The sequence below is a fragment of the Mus musculus genome, chromosome 2 (genome assembly GCF_000001635.26).
Source record: "Mus musculus strain C57BL/6J chromosome 2, GRCm38.p6 C57BL/6J".
Classification (NCBI taxonomy): domain Eukaryota; kingdom Metazoa; phylum Chordata; class Mammalia; order Rodentia; family Muridae; genus Mus; species Mus musculus.
This window is the reverse complement of record NC_000068.7, coordinates 103,703,586-103,719,606: the sequence shown is the minus strand read 5'-3', so window position 1 is coordinate 103,719,606 and position 16,021 is coordinate 103,703,586. Positions and strand designations below refer to the sequence as shown.

Genomic DNA, 16,021 nt, shown 5'->3' with positions numbered 1-16,021 from the left:
GTGTGTGTGTGTGTGTGTGTGTGTGTGTGTGCGTGTGTGCGCGCACGCGCAGGCCAGAGGACACCGGGTCTCCTGCTCCTGTCATTCTCCACTTTATTCCCTTGAGAGAGGGTCTCTTACTGAACTGGAGCCAGGCTGGCAGCCAGCAAGCCCCACAGTGACCCTGACTCTGGCCCCCACAGTCCTGGCTGGGGCTGCATGTGCTTACACCGAGTTTTTCACATAAGTACCCTTATATGTTTTAAAAAATTTTAAAAATGATTAAATATTTGTTTAAAAGTACCTGTTTAATATGAGCCTAGGGGGCTAACTCCTCATCTAATCCTAACACCTGCGGAGGAACAGGTTGGAGCCAGTTGTAAACTGACTTGCCTTTTCAGCTAGGAACAGCTCTGCTGGAGGTGGAGTGGTCAGACACAAACCCTTAAAGGGCAGACACTCTCTGCTGCTTCACATGGTGGTACTGAGGACTGCATCTCCTTCCTGTGGCCCCCAGAGGGCACTGTGGGGCGTGAAAGACAGGGCCTCAGTGGAAGAGAATATGCACAGGATGTCCTCACTGCTGAGTCCAGAGCCCCAGAGTGAAGTTCAAGCCATTCTGCCGGCCCTCTACCCAAAAAGAGCTAGGAAACGGGCCTCTCTGGTTTCTGGAGTCTCTACATTCTTTTCCAGGATGCTACTTAAATGGTAGCCACTCCCACTGATCTTAACAAGAACTAGGGGTAGGAGGGTGGTATATTTACCAGATTCCTAGCCCAGGCTGCCCTTCAGTGCCTGCTCCTGCATCTCCCTGGTGCTTCTCGGCAGGCCACGCAGTGTAGAGCTGGCACAGGTGTGTAAACCTCAGGACCTTCCTCATCTCAGCCTGACGGAGGGGCCTGGGCCATAAGGCCAGAGAAAGCCATAGGTGGGCCTCCTCCCCACTGAGAGTCCTGCTCTGTCTAGCCCATTGGCACATCAAATTTTCATGCGCCTCATTTCCCAGGTGAAGAAATTGGCCAATCTGAGGACAGAGTCAGAGTGATACCAGACAGGTGAGTGGCAAGGTATATGGTAGCTCTGCTGTGGGGTTTTCCTGCCCAGTGGGACAGACTCAGCTCTGGGTTCTCCATGGTCCAGCGGGGCTCTTCTGCAACTCTGAACTCCTAGGCAATCTTCTTTTACCAGGAGCAGATGCCAATGCCAATGTTAATGAGTGTTTATTGTTGATAAAACCATAGCACATTTACAGTAAGTAACAACATTAAGGTATAGTTACAGTATTATACAATATTACAGCAATAAAATACCATTCATTCCTTTGTACATCCCGCACAAGCAGCAAGTTGAAAATATCTTTCCAGGATTGCAAGCCCTGGGGGCTTCTGATGAATAAATAGTTTCTAAGGTAGCTGTTCTTGATGCTGTCCCAGCATCTGTCCACAAACAGGCCAGAGGATGGGGAGCCAAGACTGAGGACAGGATGGGAGGGGACATAGCTTCTCTTCCACCGAGGCCTTGTCCTTCATGCCCCAGAGTCACAGATCCCAGGTGACAAGTGTGCTCTTGCACCCCTGTCCTAACTGGAAGGCACTCTGCTGCCTCAGCCTGCAGACACATTAGAGCTAGGCCCGACCTAGAACCAACCTCTTCACTTTGGCTGCCAGTTGTAGCAGCAAGAGCGGAAGTCCTTGAGTTCCTGTACTGTAGCCCATCATCAGCTCGGAAGCTCTGAGCTCAGACTCCTAACATAGTAGTCTCGTGGGGCAGGCGACTAGAGGTCCAGTCTTCACAGACAGGGGCCACCTCACCAGCCCTTTCAAAGGCACAGCTTGGAGGACAGGATTTGGAAACCCTTTCTTCTCTGTTTAGGAAAACAAAGCATACCAGCTACTGCATCCAGTGGCCTGGGGCTCAGGATCCATTTTCTACATTCATAAGAATGCCCATGCCCCTAACAGTCCAGCCAGGATGGCGAGAGCTGGAGCTGAGGTGAGCTTGCTGCTGAGCCACTGGAGGGGAGAGGGCACAGGGTGGCCCTCAAGGTGCAACTATGTTACACCCCCTTGCCAGTTACTGGTTGAGCAACAGTGAAGTGGACTCTGTTCACCCAAGGGTCGGTCAACACCACAGATGATTGGTTATCTAGGGGAAGAGCAGGAAGTACCCCTAAAGCCTACAAGCCTCCTTCCACTGGGGGTGTCACTGGTGGTTTCTGGCCTTAACAGACCTTTGCACGCCCTCAGATAACAGTCCCCCTCCATCCTGCCTCACACCCGGGAGGTGACGTAGACAGAATGCACTCGCTCTGCTAGGGTGCTCTGCAGATCCTGCAGTGGGTCCAGGCCCTGGACTTTGCTGCTTCGGCCATAGATGAGCTGCCGGAAGGCATCCTGCTCTAGCAGGGCCTTCATGTGCTTGAGGAAGAAGCCTTCACAGAAGAGGGCCAGCTCCGGGGCGTTGTGGATCTGCAGGTAGAGAGGGAAGTGAGGCCCGTGGCCTTCCTATAGCCTTCTCCATCCCCAAACCTGCCCTAACCGACTCACCCACTCACAATAGGGCTCAGCTTAAACCTGGGGAGATGTCCCGGTCTGTCTCTTGAAGCCACCTCCCCTGTGTGAGTACCTCCTGGGAGTACCTGGTTCAAGTCTCAGTTGTGTCACCAAGAACACTAATGAGTCCCTGGCCCCTTCCCTTCCCCTCCCCTATGTTACATGATAGCTATTGAACAGCTCTTTTCCTAAGGGCAGTGACTACACACGGCCCAGCACAAGGCTCACGAGCATCATGGGCGATGCTCCAAAGCCATGCTAATGCAGAAAGTATCAAGCATTCACTTCCAGTCTGTCTCTGAGCAGGGCATGGAGGTCCCTCTCAGACTCTCCTGGAGCTAACATGCAGGAGGATAAAACCTGAGAAATTAATGAGACCAGCCAGGTGACTACAGGTGGACAGTAAAAGCTGGGAATGCCTGAGGCCTGGGGACATGATCTGATGAAGACATGGGACTGGTTGGTCCTGGGAAGTGCTTTACAGAAAGGGGGAGGGTTGTCCCAGGAGAGTGGGATGCTGTGAGTCTTGTCAAGCTTGCTATGGGCTGGCGACTTAGTTTGCAGGATAGCATGGTTTCATACTTTTGAAAGAAACATGAGGTTCGCACATGGGGAAGACAGGATGTGGAGAGACCATGAGGATGCTACTCCCAAAGCAGAACTGAGGATAGCTGAGTGGGATGTGAGGAAAGTGGGCTTCAGAGGTAGCTGGCCGAGATGTAAGATGGCTCTAAACCAATGTCAGGGCCCCTGCTGGCAGCAGGAGCCCCAGGCTCCAGGTGAAGTTTTAAGTTCCGTTGGCCACTCTGCCCTCATGTGGCCTGGACACATGCATTTCATCTCCTGCCTGTTGTCAGTGCTGTGACAGGGCCCTACAGAGAGTGGAGTGTGGTGGGAGTGGCTGACTGTCCCCAGCACTTACCTTGGCATATTTGTAGGTGTTGACAGCACTTTCCACACTAAGGGTCTGGGAGCACAGGATCTCACAGTGTCTCTGCAGGGCATCTAGCTGGAACAGGTTGGCAGCTGACAGCAGCTAGGGGGTAAAGCAGGCCTCTTAGAAATGAAAGCGTCCCCTTTTAAGTCCCAGGACCCAGCCCTCCTGCCAAATTAGTCTGAGAAGAGATGGTTCCCTTGAAATGGTTCTGTTCTAGATCATCTTGGTAGTAGCTGGGATTTGAGAGATACAGGATAGGCACGGGTGTGGGCTGAGATTTCTGACCTCCAAAGAGACCTTGGGCTGTAAGATAGAGTGAGCCTCTGGGCCATGTACCACTGTCGAGCAGACTCAGCCACTGTCTGATGCTCCTGGGCTGAACCCCACAGGCATGTCAAGAAAGCTGGGCTTGGAGGTGTGCCTGATACCTGTTCTGTCTGCAGAAGTGCCCTTACACATGACACAGGTATCATGCCCCATGTGGATGACAGGCCCCGCCACATGGATCTGAGATCGGGGCTGAGAGATGAGGTCTGGAGGACACTGGGCTACATGCCCTGCCCTTACCTGCAGGATGTCAGCAGTGGGGATTTCCATGGACTCGGTTCCTCCGTAGTACAGGTACTGCATCAGCATCTGCAGTGGGAACGGACTTATGTAAACACCACACGTGTGGTGCTGCACAGCTATACTGCCAGCTCCGAGACCCTCTGACCCCTTGCCATGACAAGGAGCCTTTCCCTATGAGAGCTCTGTAGCCCAGGAGGGAAGATGTCTTGCCTCAAGTCACTCTGGTTTGTTATTCCAAAGCAGGGCCACTACCCTCTCTCCCACCCCACTCCCACCACGTGCTCACTGCTTTTGTCCAAAGTGTATGTATGAACCCAGTGTGCTGGTACATGCCTACAATCCCAGCATCCAGGAAAGTTAGATGGGAGGATTGCTCAAGTTTGAGGCCCAGCTTGGACCAAACATCACCAGGGCAGCCAGGGACACCCTACCTCAGAGCAAAACAAAAGTATAAAATAAATTCTATGAATGGCCAGACACGTTGGTACAAATCTGTAATCCAACACTGAAGAAGGAGGGTAGCAAGTTCAAGGCTAGTCTGGTCTACATAGTGAGACCCTGTCTCGGAAGCAAATAAGTCTATATGGACCCGAGGGGTGAGTAGAGGGACAACCGTCTAAGCAGGCCAGATTCTGAGACCTTGGCAGACCTCCTGAGGAGAGGAGGCACTTGCTCTGCTGCCTGGCTGAGATCTGTGCCTAGAGCGCTTAGGAAGTGAGTCCATGGGAGAGCCCAGGAATGGGCAGCTCTCTTGAGTTTGAGGTTCACAGCACTAATATTGCCATTACACTGGAACCTGGTGAGGTTCCCAGCTAGAAGAAGGAAAACAATTCTCTCTGGTTGGCTGAAGCAGCAGCCCCAGCAAGGTGCTGGCAGGAGCAAGAGTAAACAAGGCTCCAGCAGGCACGGCCAGGCTCTGTTAGGACCGGCCCTCAGGCTGCAGAGGCACCAGAGGGTCTAGGAGAAAACCTGACAGCAGGACGGCAGCTCAGCCAGGTACTGGCAGGCTCCCATCAAGAAGCCAGACTCCCAAGGCTTCTGCGGCACAGCCATCACACAGTGGCTCAGTAGTCTGTCCCTGTGAGTACTCTGTTTCTCCTTAGCCACCAGGACAAAGTCTCAGCCCTGGGATACCCTCACTCAGTTGGGACAGTGGTGGGTCAGCTCTCCCAGGATGTAGCTGGGCAGTAGAGTGCTTCTCTAGTAAGCAGGAGACCCTGAACTTAGTCTCCAGAACTAAAAAAAGAAACATCTCAATTTCTTATACTATGGATGTGTTGGAGTACATACATTCAAATACTTTGGAAATGGGCCCAGGGGATCCACGGAATAAGGCAGGTAGATGTTCAGATCTGGCTAAGTGGCTAACCCTGGGTGGGAGCTGAGGGTAGCATTTACAAGGCCTGTGTGTGCTGCCCCAGTAGGCTACTGTCCCCATTTACCCTCCACAGGAGCTGCCAGCCTAGCCTGGCACAGGTGACCTTCCTCTGCCCCAAGGCTGAGCCCACACCTCTCGCTACCTTTCCACCAATCCCTGCTGCTCTCCAGGACCATCCTACATCTGAGCACAGCTACAGTCACCTGGACTTTGGGCTTCTTGAGCAAACATGTCTCCCCAGTGTGGAGGGAGAGAAGGCCAGAGCCCGAGTCTGCCCTCCCTGTCTCGTCCCTTAGTTACCGTGTTCCCGCTCCCACCTGTTCTCCCCCCATGTCCCATGACTTTTCCATCTCGTCGCCAAGCTCTTATCAATCAAATCCGAGTCCTTCCTTGCCTTACGTGTCGCTTCCCATGGGTGTTACCTTGAACAAGCTACTCAACCTCTGACCCCTCATCTGTCAAGAGGGGAGCGGACCTCGGACCGCTGTGAGGCTTAAGTAGGAGCTGGTGGAAGCCTGAATTTAGCGTGTCTAAGAAATGTCTGGTGAGCTGCTCTCATGCCCAGTGACTCGAGGGTCAAGCCCAGGACTCACAGTAGAAGGAGCAAATCTGTACACACTGGCATGCCTCCCCTCTGCACCCCACGACACGTAACTTAAAAATGCTAGAAGTGAAGTGTCAGTGAGCAGTGACACTCCGCCCCTCGCCCCTGGGAGCTTCCTGGGTACAGAAGCTAAGTCTTCCCACTCGGGCTTCTGTGCGCAGTCTGTAGTCTGCAGTCTGGTTAGCTGACTGTTGCTACCCCAGCCTGGCGGCCACTTTCCCAGGAAGTGCCTTCTCCTGTAAGAGTCACAGCCCTGTCTCACTGAGGGTGGCCCCATCCTTTAATTCCTCTGTCCCAGAGTAGCTAATGTGACTAAAGAGGAGGCCGAGGGGGCAGGCATGCTTTGGACTTCCTGAAGGTCTCACGCTCTGGTCCTCTCTGGCTTCACGCACATGAGCCTTCAGCCTTGGCCTCTGAAAGTGCTTGTCACCACACCTGGCCTTTAGTGTGGTGGCACAGAGGCCCAGGAGTGTTCCACGGTGGCTCTCTGTACTCCTGAGTGGTGGGGCTGGGGATTCTGTGGTCTCCCATGGGATCTTTACTCTATACAGGGCCAGACAGGGCCTAGCACTACCTGCTGCTGCTGGGCCTCTGTGTGGTCATAGCCCTAAAGGGGGTCAGATCTACAGGCCAAGCACCAACCCCTAACACAAAGACACCTGGGACTTTTTGGAAAATCTCTCTCAGCTGAGACTCCAACCCTCCTCATCTGCTGCCACAGTGTCTGTTGCTCAGCCTGAACCTTGTGCAAAGCCCTGGACTGCTGAGAAGAGGGGCAGCCTACACCATGGTTGCCTAATAGCCCAGCCATTGCCTTTCCAGTAAACTTTCAGCAGCTCACTACAGCATGAGTCCCGCCCGCACACCTGTGGGCAGCGGTGTTCATCCTTTCTATCTATGTCCAGGCTGCCTGGATTCCTGAGGTAGCTCTGAAGCCACAGCCTCACAGAGGATCAGTCTGCATGAGGGGAGGACTGGGTGGCTCTCTTGTGGTCACTGACTTGGTAAATCACACAGGCCCTCAGGGACAGACTGACCAGATGCATAAGGCCCAGGATAGGCTGTGCAGAGGGACTTTCAAGGAGAGGGCAACTCTGAGGCCCACACACCTGAAAGATGTGGTACTTGATGTCGCTGATCTCAATGGTTTTGCTGCTGTCCCCATCTTGTTCTGATTTGTTGGTCATTAAGGTCTTGAACCTGGAACAAGGAGACAAGGTGAGGTTTGAACATGGCCTGAGATCCATTGCTGTGCCAATGGCACTGCCATTTGAGCTGCTTCTGGGAGATGGAACACTAAAAATGACTGCCCTGTTCTCAAACTAATGTTTGGCAGGTGTCATTTTACATCATCCTGGGTTGCTGGGCCCAGCTCTGTTCTGCTCCCCCACTCTCCCCTTGCACGATGACCAGGAGCCTATGCTGGGAACGCTAGCTCTTTATTCTAGAATACTTCTGTGTTCTAATAGTCAACTGTATAACTCAGCAGGAGGTGGCCCTGAGAACTTCTCCTTGCACGCTGGACTCTGCTCCTGCTGCACCCAGGCTGACCCACTTTGTACCCCAGGGACAGAAGTTATAAGGTCCTCTTGGTCCCTTTTCTCTAGCACTATGGTCACCTTATATAGCTCTTTCTTCTAAGGTAGATGAAACAAGGACTAGAAGTAAATAAGACAGTTCAGAGGAAGTTCCTGAAACTTAGAAAAATTCACATCATCTCTCCCTATAAGGCTATATAAGCAGCAATGGCTGCTGGGAAGAAAAGACTGGGCAGATAGGCAAATCAGCCAGGAACTTCAGAAATGCAGGCTTCATGTATCCATGCTGGGATTGCCTCTGGGACATCATGTTCCTCTAAGTGACCTGACCCCCAAACTCACCGGTCTCCTAAGCTAGACCTAGGTGGAATCATTTATTAGTGTCCTGTCTGGGGTGGACACATGCTTGCTTCCATCTCCCCAGGAAGACTCACAGCACACCTCAATGCTAAAAGAACTGGAGGTGTTCCTGGGGCCAGGGCTGATACCCAGGTGGCCTACCTGTTAGATGCTGTCACCAAAAGGACTTTGTGTGCATAAAACAGCTTTCCTTCCACTAGGAAGGTTACATCAGACATCTCCTTGTTGTTCAGAAAGTGAGGATCTGTGGGTAGGAAGACAAGATAGTGTCAGGGTATCAACCCTCTAGAAGAGGGCTGGGGTGGAATGGAGCAGAGGACACAAAGTGAGGGATACTGAAGCTAGGGCCTTGGCACTTGGGAACAGGAAGGCAGGCAAGAGTGATGGGGAGAAAGAAGAGCGTGGGAACAAGCCCTAGCGGGCATGGATACACACCTAGCCTGGCTGGCAGGGTCTTCCGGATCTCCGGGATGCTGGGGATGGGGCTGGTGCCATAGCAGTGTGTGAAGATGGTGGCCAGCTGCTGGAGGACGGAGTCGTTCTGCAGGGAGAGGCAGGAAGGACCTTCAGCTCATGCGCACAGCTGGCTGTAGCTGCAGCTACATCAGGCTTGTTGGCCAGAACAGACTGTCATTTCATCTGTGATTTCCCAAATGGCTGTTTTGGCTGGGCTCCAGTCTGGACTGCCATGGCCTCTGCCCTCTGGCAGCCATGCAGTCCAACTCTGGGTGTTGGGGTGATGTATGTTCATGTGTGTGGGATGGATGTGCATGTATATTTACACGGCCATCCTAGGATGTGGAACCCAGGTCAGGGCTGCGGGGCCCCACTCACTTTGCTGGTCTTGAGGATATCAAACATGAGCTGCAAGCCTTCTGTCACCAGCTCCTCGTTGTACTCCTCTTCCTTGATGGAGCTGAAATCCTTCAGGAGGCTCTGCACCACTGAGTACCGTGACTGTGAGAAGGAGGTCCGCAGCGACTCTATCCAGATGTGCAGCTTCCAGGGAACACCTGGCCAGAAAGAAGGGAAGCTGTCACTTCCTCCCAGGAAAGTACAGCCTTTTCAGGGTGGGCTCTGCTTGATGCCCCACTGAGTGCCGAGTGTCGCTCAGCTGACAGGGCATAGGATGCTCTGCCTGTTCATCAGATGACATGGAGGAAGGCCTTCAGCCAAGCTAAGGGCCTAGTGCTTGTTGGCCCTACAACTATTTGCTGAGAAAACCCATTCGGGAGGGATGACCAGATGTACCCAGAAAGTACGCAGGGCACTCAAGAACAGAAGTCTGAAGTGGCTCCATCATGGAAGAGATGAAGCATCCAGCTCCCTGGTGTATCTGTGCACAGCAGGACATGTAGGGGTTTACTGGAGTCCCCTGGCCTGAGTCTGGGGCCATGGGGCAACAAGACTAGGATGTGAAATTTATGTCAAAATCCAGTTATATCCCAATGGTGTTCCTGGGGCTGCCTGGGCTTTGATGGCCAGGCCTTAGGGCAGTGGCTCTCAATCTGTGGGTTGTGACCCCTTTGAGGACAAATGACCCTTTCACAAAAGTCACCTAAGACCATCAGAAAACACAGGTATTCACATCATGATTCATAATAGCAGTAAAAATTAGTTGTGAGGCATTAACAAGAATAATGTTATGTTGGGAGTCACACAGCACGAGGGACTGAATTAAAGGGCACAGCATTAGGAAGGGTGAGAACTGCTGCCATTATTGGGTTTGGCATTTGGCCCCACAATTACACCACCATGCCTTGTGCTCTAGCGGACAGCATCCTGTTCCTAGTCGAACGAAGATAATCAGAACCAAACCCACAAAAAGGTGGGGAGTGAGGCTTAGATCATGTAACACTATACAGATAACATAGGATCTGGTTCAAGTCTGCCAGGCTGACTAGTTTCCCTGGATGATGCAGAAATCCACTGATTCACAGACCCCAGGAGTAGAAAGCCAGCTGAGCAACCAGGCACACTGACATCTTTGTAATCTTCAGGGTCCTATACACACTCCTGGTGTGCCATCAGAAGGGAGAGTTGGCCTGCAAGCAGAAGGCTGGGACCCTGAGAGCAATGACTGTTCCCATGTGCCCATGCACTGTGTGTTTCTGTGCAGTGACTGTTCCCACATGTCCGTGCATATGTTTCTGTGCAACTGTTTACACCTGAGCAGCCTCACCCAGTGCCCTCAGCTCCATGGTGATGTCCAGGTAACCGTGCTCAGCGCTGTAGTACATGGCTTCCTGCAGGGCCTTCGTTCGGGTTCGGCTTAGCCTCACAGGCCCCTCACTGCTGCCCTGGCTCGATGTGTCGCTTTCCTCCACACCCTCAGCCAGGATCTCTTCTAGAGACAGCACATCTGCTTTAGCCTGCTGTGGCTGAGTCAGGAGCTTTCTCAGGACATTTCTGTAAGCCAAGATAGCAAAATGAGCCCTGGAATCCCCAAGATGGGTGGACAGTGCCCAACTGAGCTATATTATAGAGCCCATGCCATGATGGACTACCTCAGGGCAGCAGAGGGCTCTCAGCATCCCCCATCGCAGACGTGTGGAGGAGCCAAGGACCCTATCTTTCTTCTGTGTTAGTATGACTGAGGAGTCATAGCTCTGCACTTGGCTGTGTGATCTCAGGCTCTTCTACTTCTCTGAGTTATAGCTGCTTTGCCACCTTAACACAGGGTGCCAGGATCACCCTCTCTTGGGCATGGTGCCAGTCTGATGCAAAGGTACCAGCAACCTACTCCACAGTGGACAAGCCCACCAGCCCTTTCTGCTTTCCTCCTATGCATTGATGGGAAGGGTTTTGGGGGTCTGGAAAAAGGCATGGGACAGGCACTGTCAGGGAGGTCACAGCAGGAGCACAAGTCTAGTAGTGTTGAGGAGACAGCCCTGAACTGTGCGCTGGAGTCTTGCCCCACCAGTCTTTCTTTTCTGTCTCCTTTCCTGCTCTCTAGTAACTGCTTCTCTTGTTCCCCTCCACGTTCCACCTCTAGCACAGCCTAACGACTCTGGTTTCAGCCTGCTGTTGCCAGTCACAGGGCCAGGCAGGCCTGCCATCTGCTCCTGGAGCTACTAGCAACCTCTTCATAGCTGGCCCGTGTGCTGAGTGAAGCCCTGGGGATACTCTGGGAGCACCACAGGCACTGGAAAATCACCACCAACTTCACAGAGGACTGGAGTCTTGGCAGCTACATGAATAACAGTTTTGCTAAAAAGGGGTGGGCTTGAGGTTTAGGTCCCAGTCAGTGCCAGCGTGTCAGAAGTCAGAGCTCATCCAGTGTCTCCAGGTCTCCAAAGTCTTGGGCCTCCATGCTGACCAAGAACCTACATCATCCTGGAGAACTTGCACCCTAGCTCTGGCTTCAGGAACCATTACCAGGCCTGGCTCTTCTCCTGCCTCAGAAGCCCAGGCTCATGAGAGTGCATTTCAGTGTGCCTGGTCACCCAGGGCTGGCACCTCAGGGTTTGTACCTGTGGCCGTGGGCAGCGGAGTGGCTGAAGCAGTTCATCTCCTCGTGGAGGGAAGATGCCATGCCGTTGGCTTCCAGCATGCTGAGGAGGGGGTCAGCACCCCGGCTCAGCAGCAAGCTGACCAGCTCATAGTTCCCTGAAAGACAAGGTGGAAGTACCAGGGTTCATGAGATCTGAGGAGGGAAACCAAGGTGGGGCAGATGGGGTCTCCAAGATTGGATTCTTGGAATAAGTGGGGGAGACCTACAATCACAATCAGGCAATGATAACGTGGGTATAAATGGGAGGTCAGAGAAGGTGGCTGTGTCCTACCCTGTCTAGGTCCTCAGGAGGGGAAGGCTCATTACCGTACAGGGCCCTCTCTGGACCCTTTGCTCAGCAAAAGCGCTGGGAGAAAGAGGGAAGGAACCCCCTCCTAGTAGCCTAGAAGGAACCTTAAGGGTTTCTAGAGTTAGCACATAGCTCAGTGACCAGCCTGGGTGACAAGGCTAAAATGTGATCATGATGTGAGAACATGAGAGACAGGGAAGCAGTGTACCTACCGGCTGCAGAGGCCAGCTGCAGGGGTGTCTCGGCGTAGCTGTCCTCCCCACTGTTCACAGCTGAGCCCTCCACATGGGCACCGGCATCAAGTAGCAGCTGTCAGGCACAGGAAGAAGACATACTCAGCATAACAGGGTGCCTGGAGAGGGGTGGAGTACTCTAGGGGGTAGGACTTACAAGTCTCTCCAAACATGTGACCATGAAATAGCTCCCACTGGCAGCTGAGGCACTGGAGTCTGAGGACACCTAGTACCCTCAGGATCTGCACTTCTGCAATCTCCCCCTTCATCCCACCATGCACTATGCTCTAACTGTGGCCACTTTGGAACTATTTTTCTCTTCTCAATACTTTCCCACCAATCAGCTTCAGAGACCTTCTGGAGAACTCACACAGATAAGCAGAACAGGGAGTGTCACCTACAATCAACTGTCACCTAGAGCAGCACTTCTCTACCTTTGGGTCTACCAGATGTCCTGCACAACAGATATTTACACTGTGATCCGTAACAGCAGCAAAATTACAGTTATGAAGGAGCAATGAAAATAACTTTATGGCTGGGGGTCACCACAACGTGAGGAACTGTGTTAAAGGGTCCCAGCATTAGGAAGGTTGAGAACCACTGCCCTAGAGGGAAACAAGGCCCTGAGCAGCAGCAGGTGTAGACGAACGGGCTACGGTGCTGGCCACTGACTGGAATGGCTTGAACTTTAGGCTTCCCTAGCTACAAGGTGGGGGGAGAGGCCTGCCTTGAAGCATTACTGAGATTAAACAATATGGTGCCCAACACACTGAGGGACTCCTCACTGGAGAGGCTCAGCGGCTACCCGGGGTGGCAAGGGGTGGGGAGAAGCAGATTGTCGCAGGCTAGCCAGGAGTGCAAGAGGCCTCATTCCATCAAGGACAGCTTTGCCAGGAGTCAGAGGAGGCAAGTGTGCTGCCTGCATTCTGCTGTTGAGGGGGCTTGCTTTGCACACTTCCAGGCTTCTGAAGACACACCTCAAATCTCTGACCACCCCTCCCTGGCAACCAGATACAAAAAATCCCAGGTGAGTTCCAAGCTTCCCTGCAGGGGGTGGGGCACGGAGAAAGCCTGTATCTGCTGGCGACTTGTCAGTCAGAAACCAGATGTGCTCCCTGCTGGGACGAGGCAGTGGGGGTGGAGACTTGCCTGTTGGATGAAACTGGGCACCAGGCCAGCGCAGGGCACAGCCCACAGGCCCAGCCTGGACGGAGGCAGTAACTCTGCTCAGGCCTGGGAAGGCAGTGACTACAAAGCAGACTATGTGCAGTGGCCAACTGGGCAACAACCACCTACAGAGGGTTGGCTGCACGCCAGGCGGCGCTGACTACCACAGGCAGGCCCGATTTTACTACCCACAGAGGCCTTGCGTCCTAGAAGAGGGGGAGGGAGTGAGGCCCACTCCAGGGTGCAGGTCGGTGGAGTCCTGCAGGACTCGTCAACTGAGTGCCATGTCACTGGTGCCTCTTCTGCCCACAGCTTCTGCTTCTAGAAGCATCATCTCCTCACTGTGATGCCAGCCATAGCAGCCCAACCCAAGGTGGGCAACAACGAGGCTTAGCTTTACATGTGAGCTGTGCCATCTGCCCTTCCTCAGGAACTGTGAGACAGGGAGGGACAGGAGTGGAGGGACACTGTGACACAGAGCCAGGTCTGAGGGAAGAGCACCTGGCTAGATGAGGGTTGCAAATGTGAAATGGAGCAGACTGAAGTCCAGTCTTCCAGAACTCACCCGGAGAGCGCCCTGGCTAGGCCTGGCTCTCCTCTTCCAACTCTACACTAACTTCACTCCTGAGGTGAGTCAGGTGAGCTTTGCCAGTCAGGTGGACCCTGGCCTGGAGCAGTGTCTGGCTGGGGCTGGATCCACTTTGAAAGCCCACTTTGGAAGCTGCGGCACATGGTGCACCCTCGGAAGCTCACCTGCACCACAGAGATGTGTCCATGTAGCACCGCAAATGTCAGGGAGGTCCAATGCCTGCTGTCGGGGTGGACGGACGGATGCCTGGGAGAGTGGCTTGGAACCTAAAATACAACAAATCCTCACTATTTCCTGGAAGGTGACTTTCCAGAGCAGATGACACAGGTACTTTAGCTAAAGGGATACATTGCAAGGGTGGCGAAGTTAACAGAAGTGTATCTACATTTGCTGGGTAATGTCTTCTGAGAGCATTTGTGTGGACAAGGTTCAAAGCCAACAAGTGATGTCTTCCTGAGCAAGAGAAGACAGAAGGGGAGCACTTTATGCATCTGAAGGAGGCAGAGACAGGGACAACTAGGGATTAGCCTATCAATAGAGGACAAGAGCTATGAAAATAGAGTTATGGCCACTCTCTCTTCTCATCTCCCACTTCAGTCCAAATTCAGAGGAAAGTGGTCTTTGCTCTGACCACCATCTTTCTTACTCTTGGCTTGTTTTAGACAGAGTTTAAATACCACGCCCAGCCTGGCTGCTGGAGATCGTGGAGTAGCCTCTCCCTGGGTTAGGGCCTAGGACAGGGGTTTCCTTTTACCTGGATATCTAAGTTAGCTCCAGCATCAATCAGCATCTGGACCATGGCTTCGTCCCCAGCAGCACAGGCGTACATAAGCGGCGTCATACCCTGTGAATCAAAGGTAGATGCTAAATTGTCAGGCATGGAACAGAGCATCCCGCATCCCACAGGTCTCTGCCCAGCTGCTCCTCAGGAGCTGTCCTGTGTCTTAAACTCCCAGGGCCAAGGAACTGGAAGGCTAATCAGAGTCATCAGCATAGGGGTGAGAAATATATGGCCTACGTGGCAAGCAGTGCAGCCAGATCCCAGACCCAATGTCTCTTCTCGGCCTCAGTTTCTTCATCTTAGAGATAGAAACAATGTGTGTCTCAGTTGGTAGTAGAAGGGCATTAGTATACACAGTGCTCAGTACATACATGATAAGCTTACAACCCCAAGTGAGAGGTAATTAACAGTAACACATTACACTGCACACAGTGCCTGGATTCACTATAGGAAGTGACTTACACGCAGTGTTCCCTTTAATCACTGTACTATTACTATGTGTGTGTGGCTTCTATTGTTATCCTCATTGTATGCGCATGGGACAGAGAAGGGGAGTTAACTGTCCAAGGTCCTAGGCTGGAACCCCGGTCTGAGTTGTTGAAGCTTGTGCTCAGCAGTGTCTCTGAGGAGATGTGCCTGACCATATCTTGTGCTAATGAGCAGTACAGAGCAGACTGTAAGAGGTGTCTACTCCCTCACTGTATCTACAGGGGCAGCTAGCAGGGTTGTCTCCCTGACTGGGAGTCTGACGGCAAAGGCAACGGCGTAAAGTGCACGCCACAGCTGGATCCTGGCAAGCATTTGTCTGGTGCTCTGTGATATTATTTATTAGGTTATCTGTGTGGAGAGAAGATCTTCTCAGCTCATAAATCCTTGTCTAGTTCCTGGAGATAAGGAAATGGCTTGAGATTAATCATGGGGCGAGCAGCCTGTTTACCTATGCATCTGTTTCTAAATACCAGCGTTCATAGAGCAACAATGCTGAGCAGCTACGGAGAAGCCAGTGGCAGCATGATGGAAACTTGGCTTTGTTCCACACTCCACACACACACACACACACACACACACACACACACACCAGGTATGTAATGAGCTTTTCTCCACACATCTGTATACACTCAGAGCATACACCAGGCTCTGAGCAGGAGAAAGGAAGCCACATTTTTATGCTGTCCCTTAGGCACATATGGAGGGCTGAAGCCCAGATTTCAGGGCTAACCATCATCGTTTTGACAGTAACACAACAGCAGTAATAATCATATCAACAGGAACCACAGTGAACATGTACTGCCATTGATGGAAGATCCCACCAACTGCTCTACACGCAGGCACTGAGGAAAGGAAAGCAAGGTCCCTTTGGTGGCAGGGTATCTTGTCAAGATACCTCAGCTGTGATGTGGTAGACTAAAGCCTTCAACAGTGTGAACTGTAAGTGCCTGGGCTTCAACACTGCAGGCCCCGAGGAAGCGAACACCCACTGGGAAGAAGGCTCCCACAGAGGCCTTGCATCTGTGCCTGCATGCGACCGAC

The 16,021-nt window shown here is 52.6% G+C and overlaps 1 protein-coding gene across 1 annotated transcript in view; it reads right to left on the bottom strand.

Moving 5' to 3' along the window:
- Positions 1 to 1,183: 1,183 nt before the first annotated feature.
- Positions 1,184 to 16,021, bottom strand: part of Abtb2 (ankyrin repeat and BTB (POZ) domain containing 2) — a 152,114-nt gene continuing 137,276 nt past the window's right edge. The window contains exons 6-17 of the mRNA NM_178890.3: positions 14,465 to 14,554; positions 13,875 to 13,976; positions 11,934 to 12,030; positions 11,392 to 11,527; positions 10,101 to 10,327; positions 8,753 to 8,931; positions 8,354 to 8,459; positions 8,060 to 8,162; positions 7,130 to 7,220; positions 4,036 to 4,104; positions 3,454 to 3,567; positions 1,184 to 2,447 (exon numbers count right to left, since the gene is read on the bottom strand). Coding sequence (NP_849221.2) covers positions 2,250 to 2,447; positions 3,454 to 3,567; positions 4,036 to 4,104; positions 7,130 to 7,220; positions 8,060 to 8,162; positions 8,354 to 8,459; positions 8,753 to 8,931; positions 10,101 to 10,327; positions 11,392 to 11,527; positions 11,934 to 12,030; positions 13,875 to 13,976; positions 14,465 to 14,554 — 1,512 coding nt within the window. The 3' untranslated portion in view covers positions 1,184 to 2,249. The remainder of the gene's footprint in view (positions 2,448 to 3,453; positions 3,568 to 4,035; positions 4,105 to 7,129; positions 7,221 to 8,059; positions 8,163 to 8,353; positions 8,460 to 8,752; positions 8,932 to 10,100; positions 10,328 to 11,391; positions 11,528 to 11,933; positions 12,031 to 13,874; positions 13,977 to 14,464; positions 14,555 to 16,021) is intronic.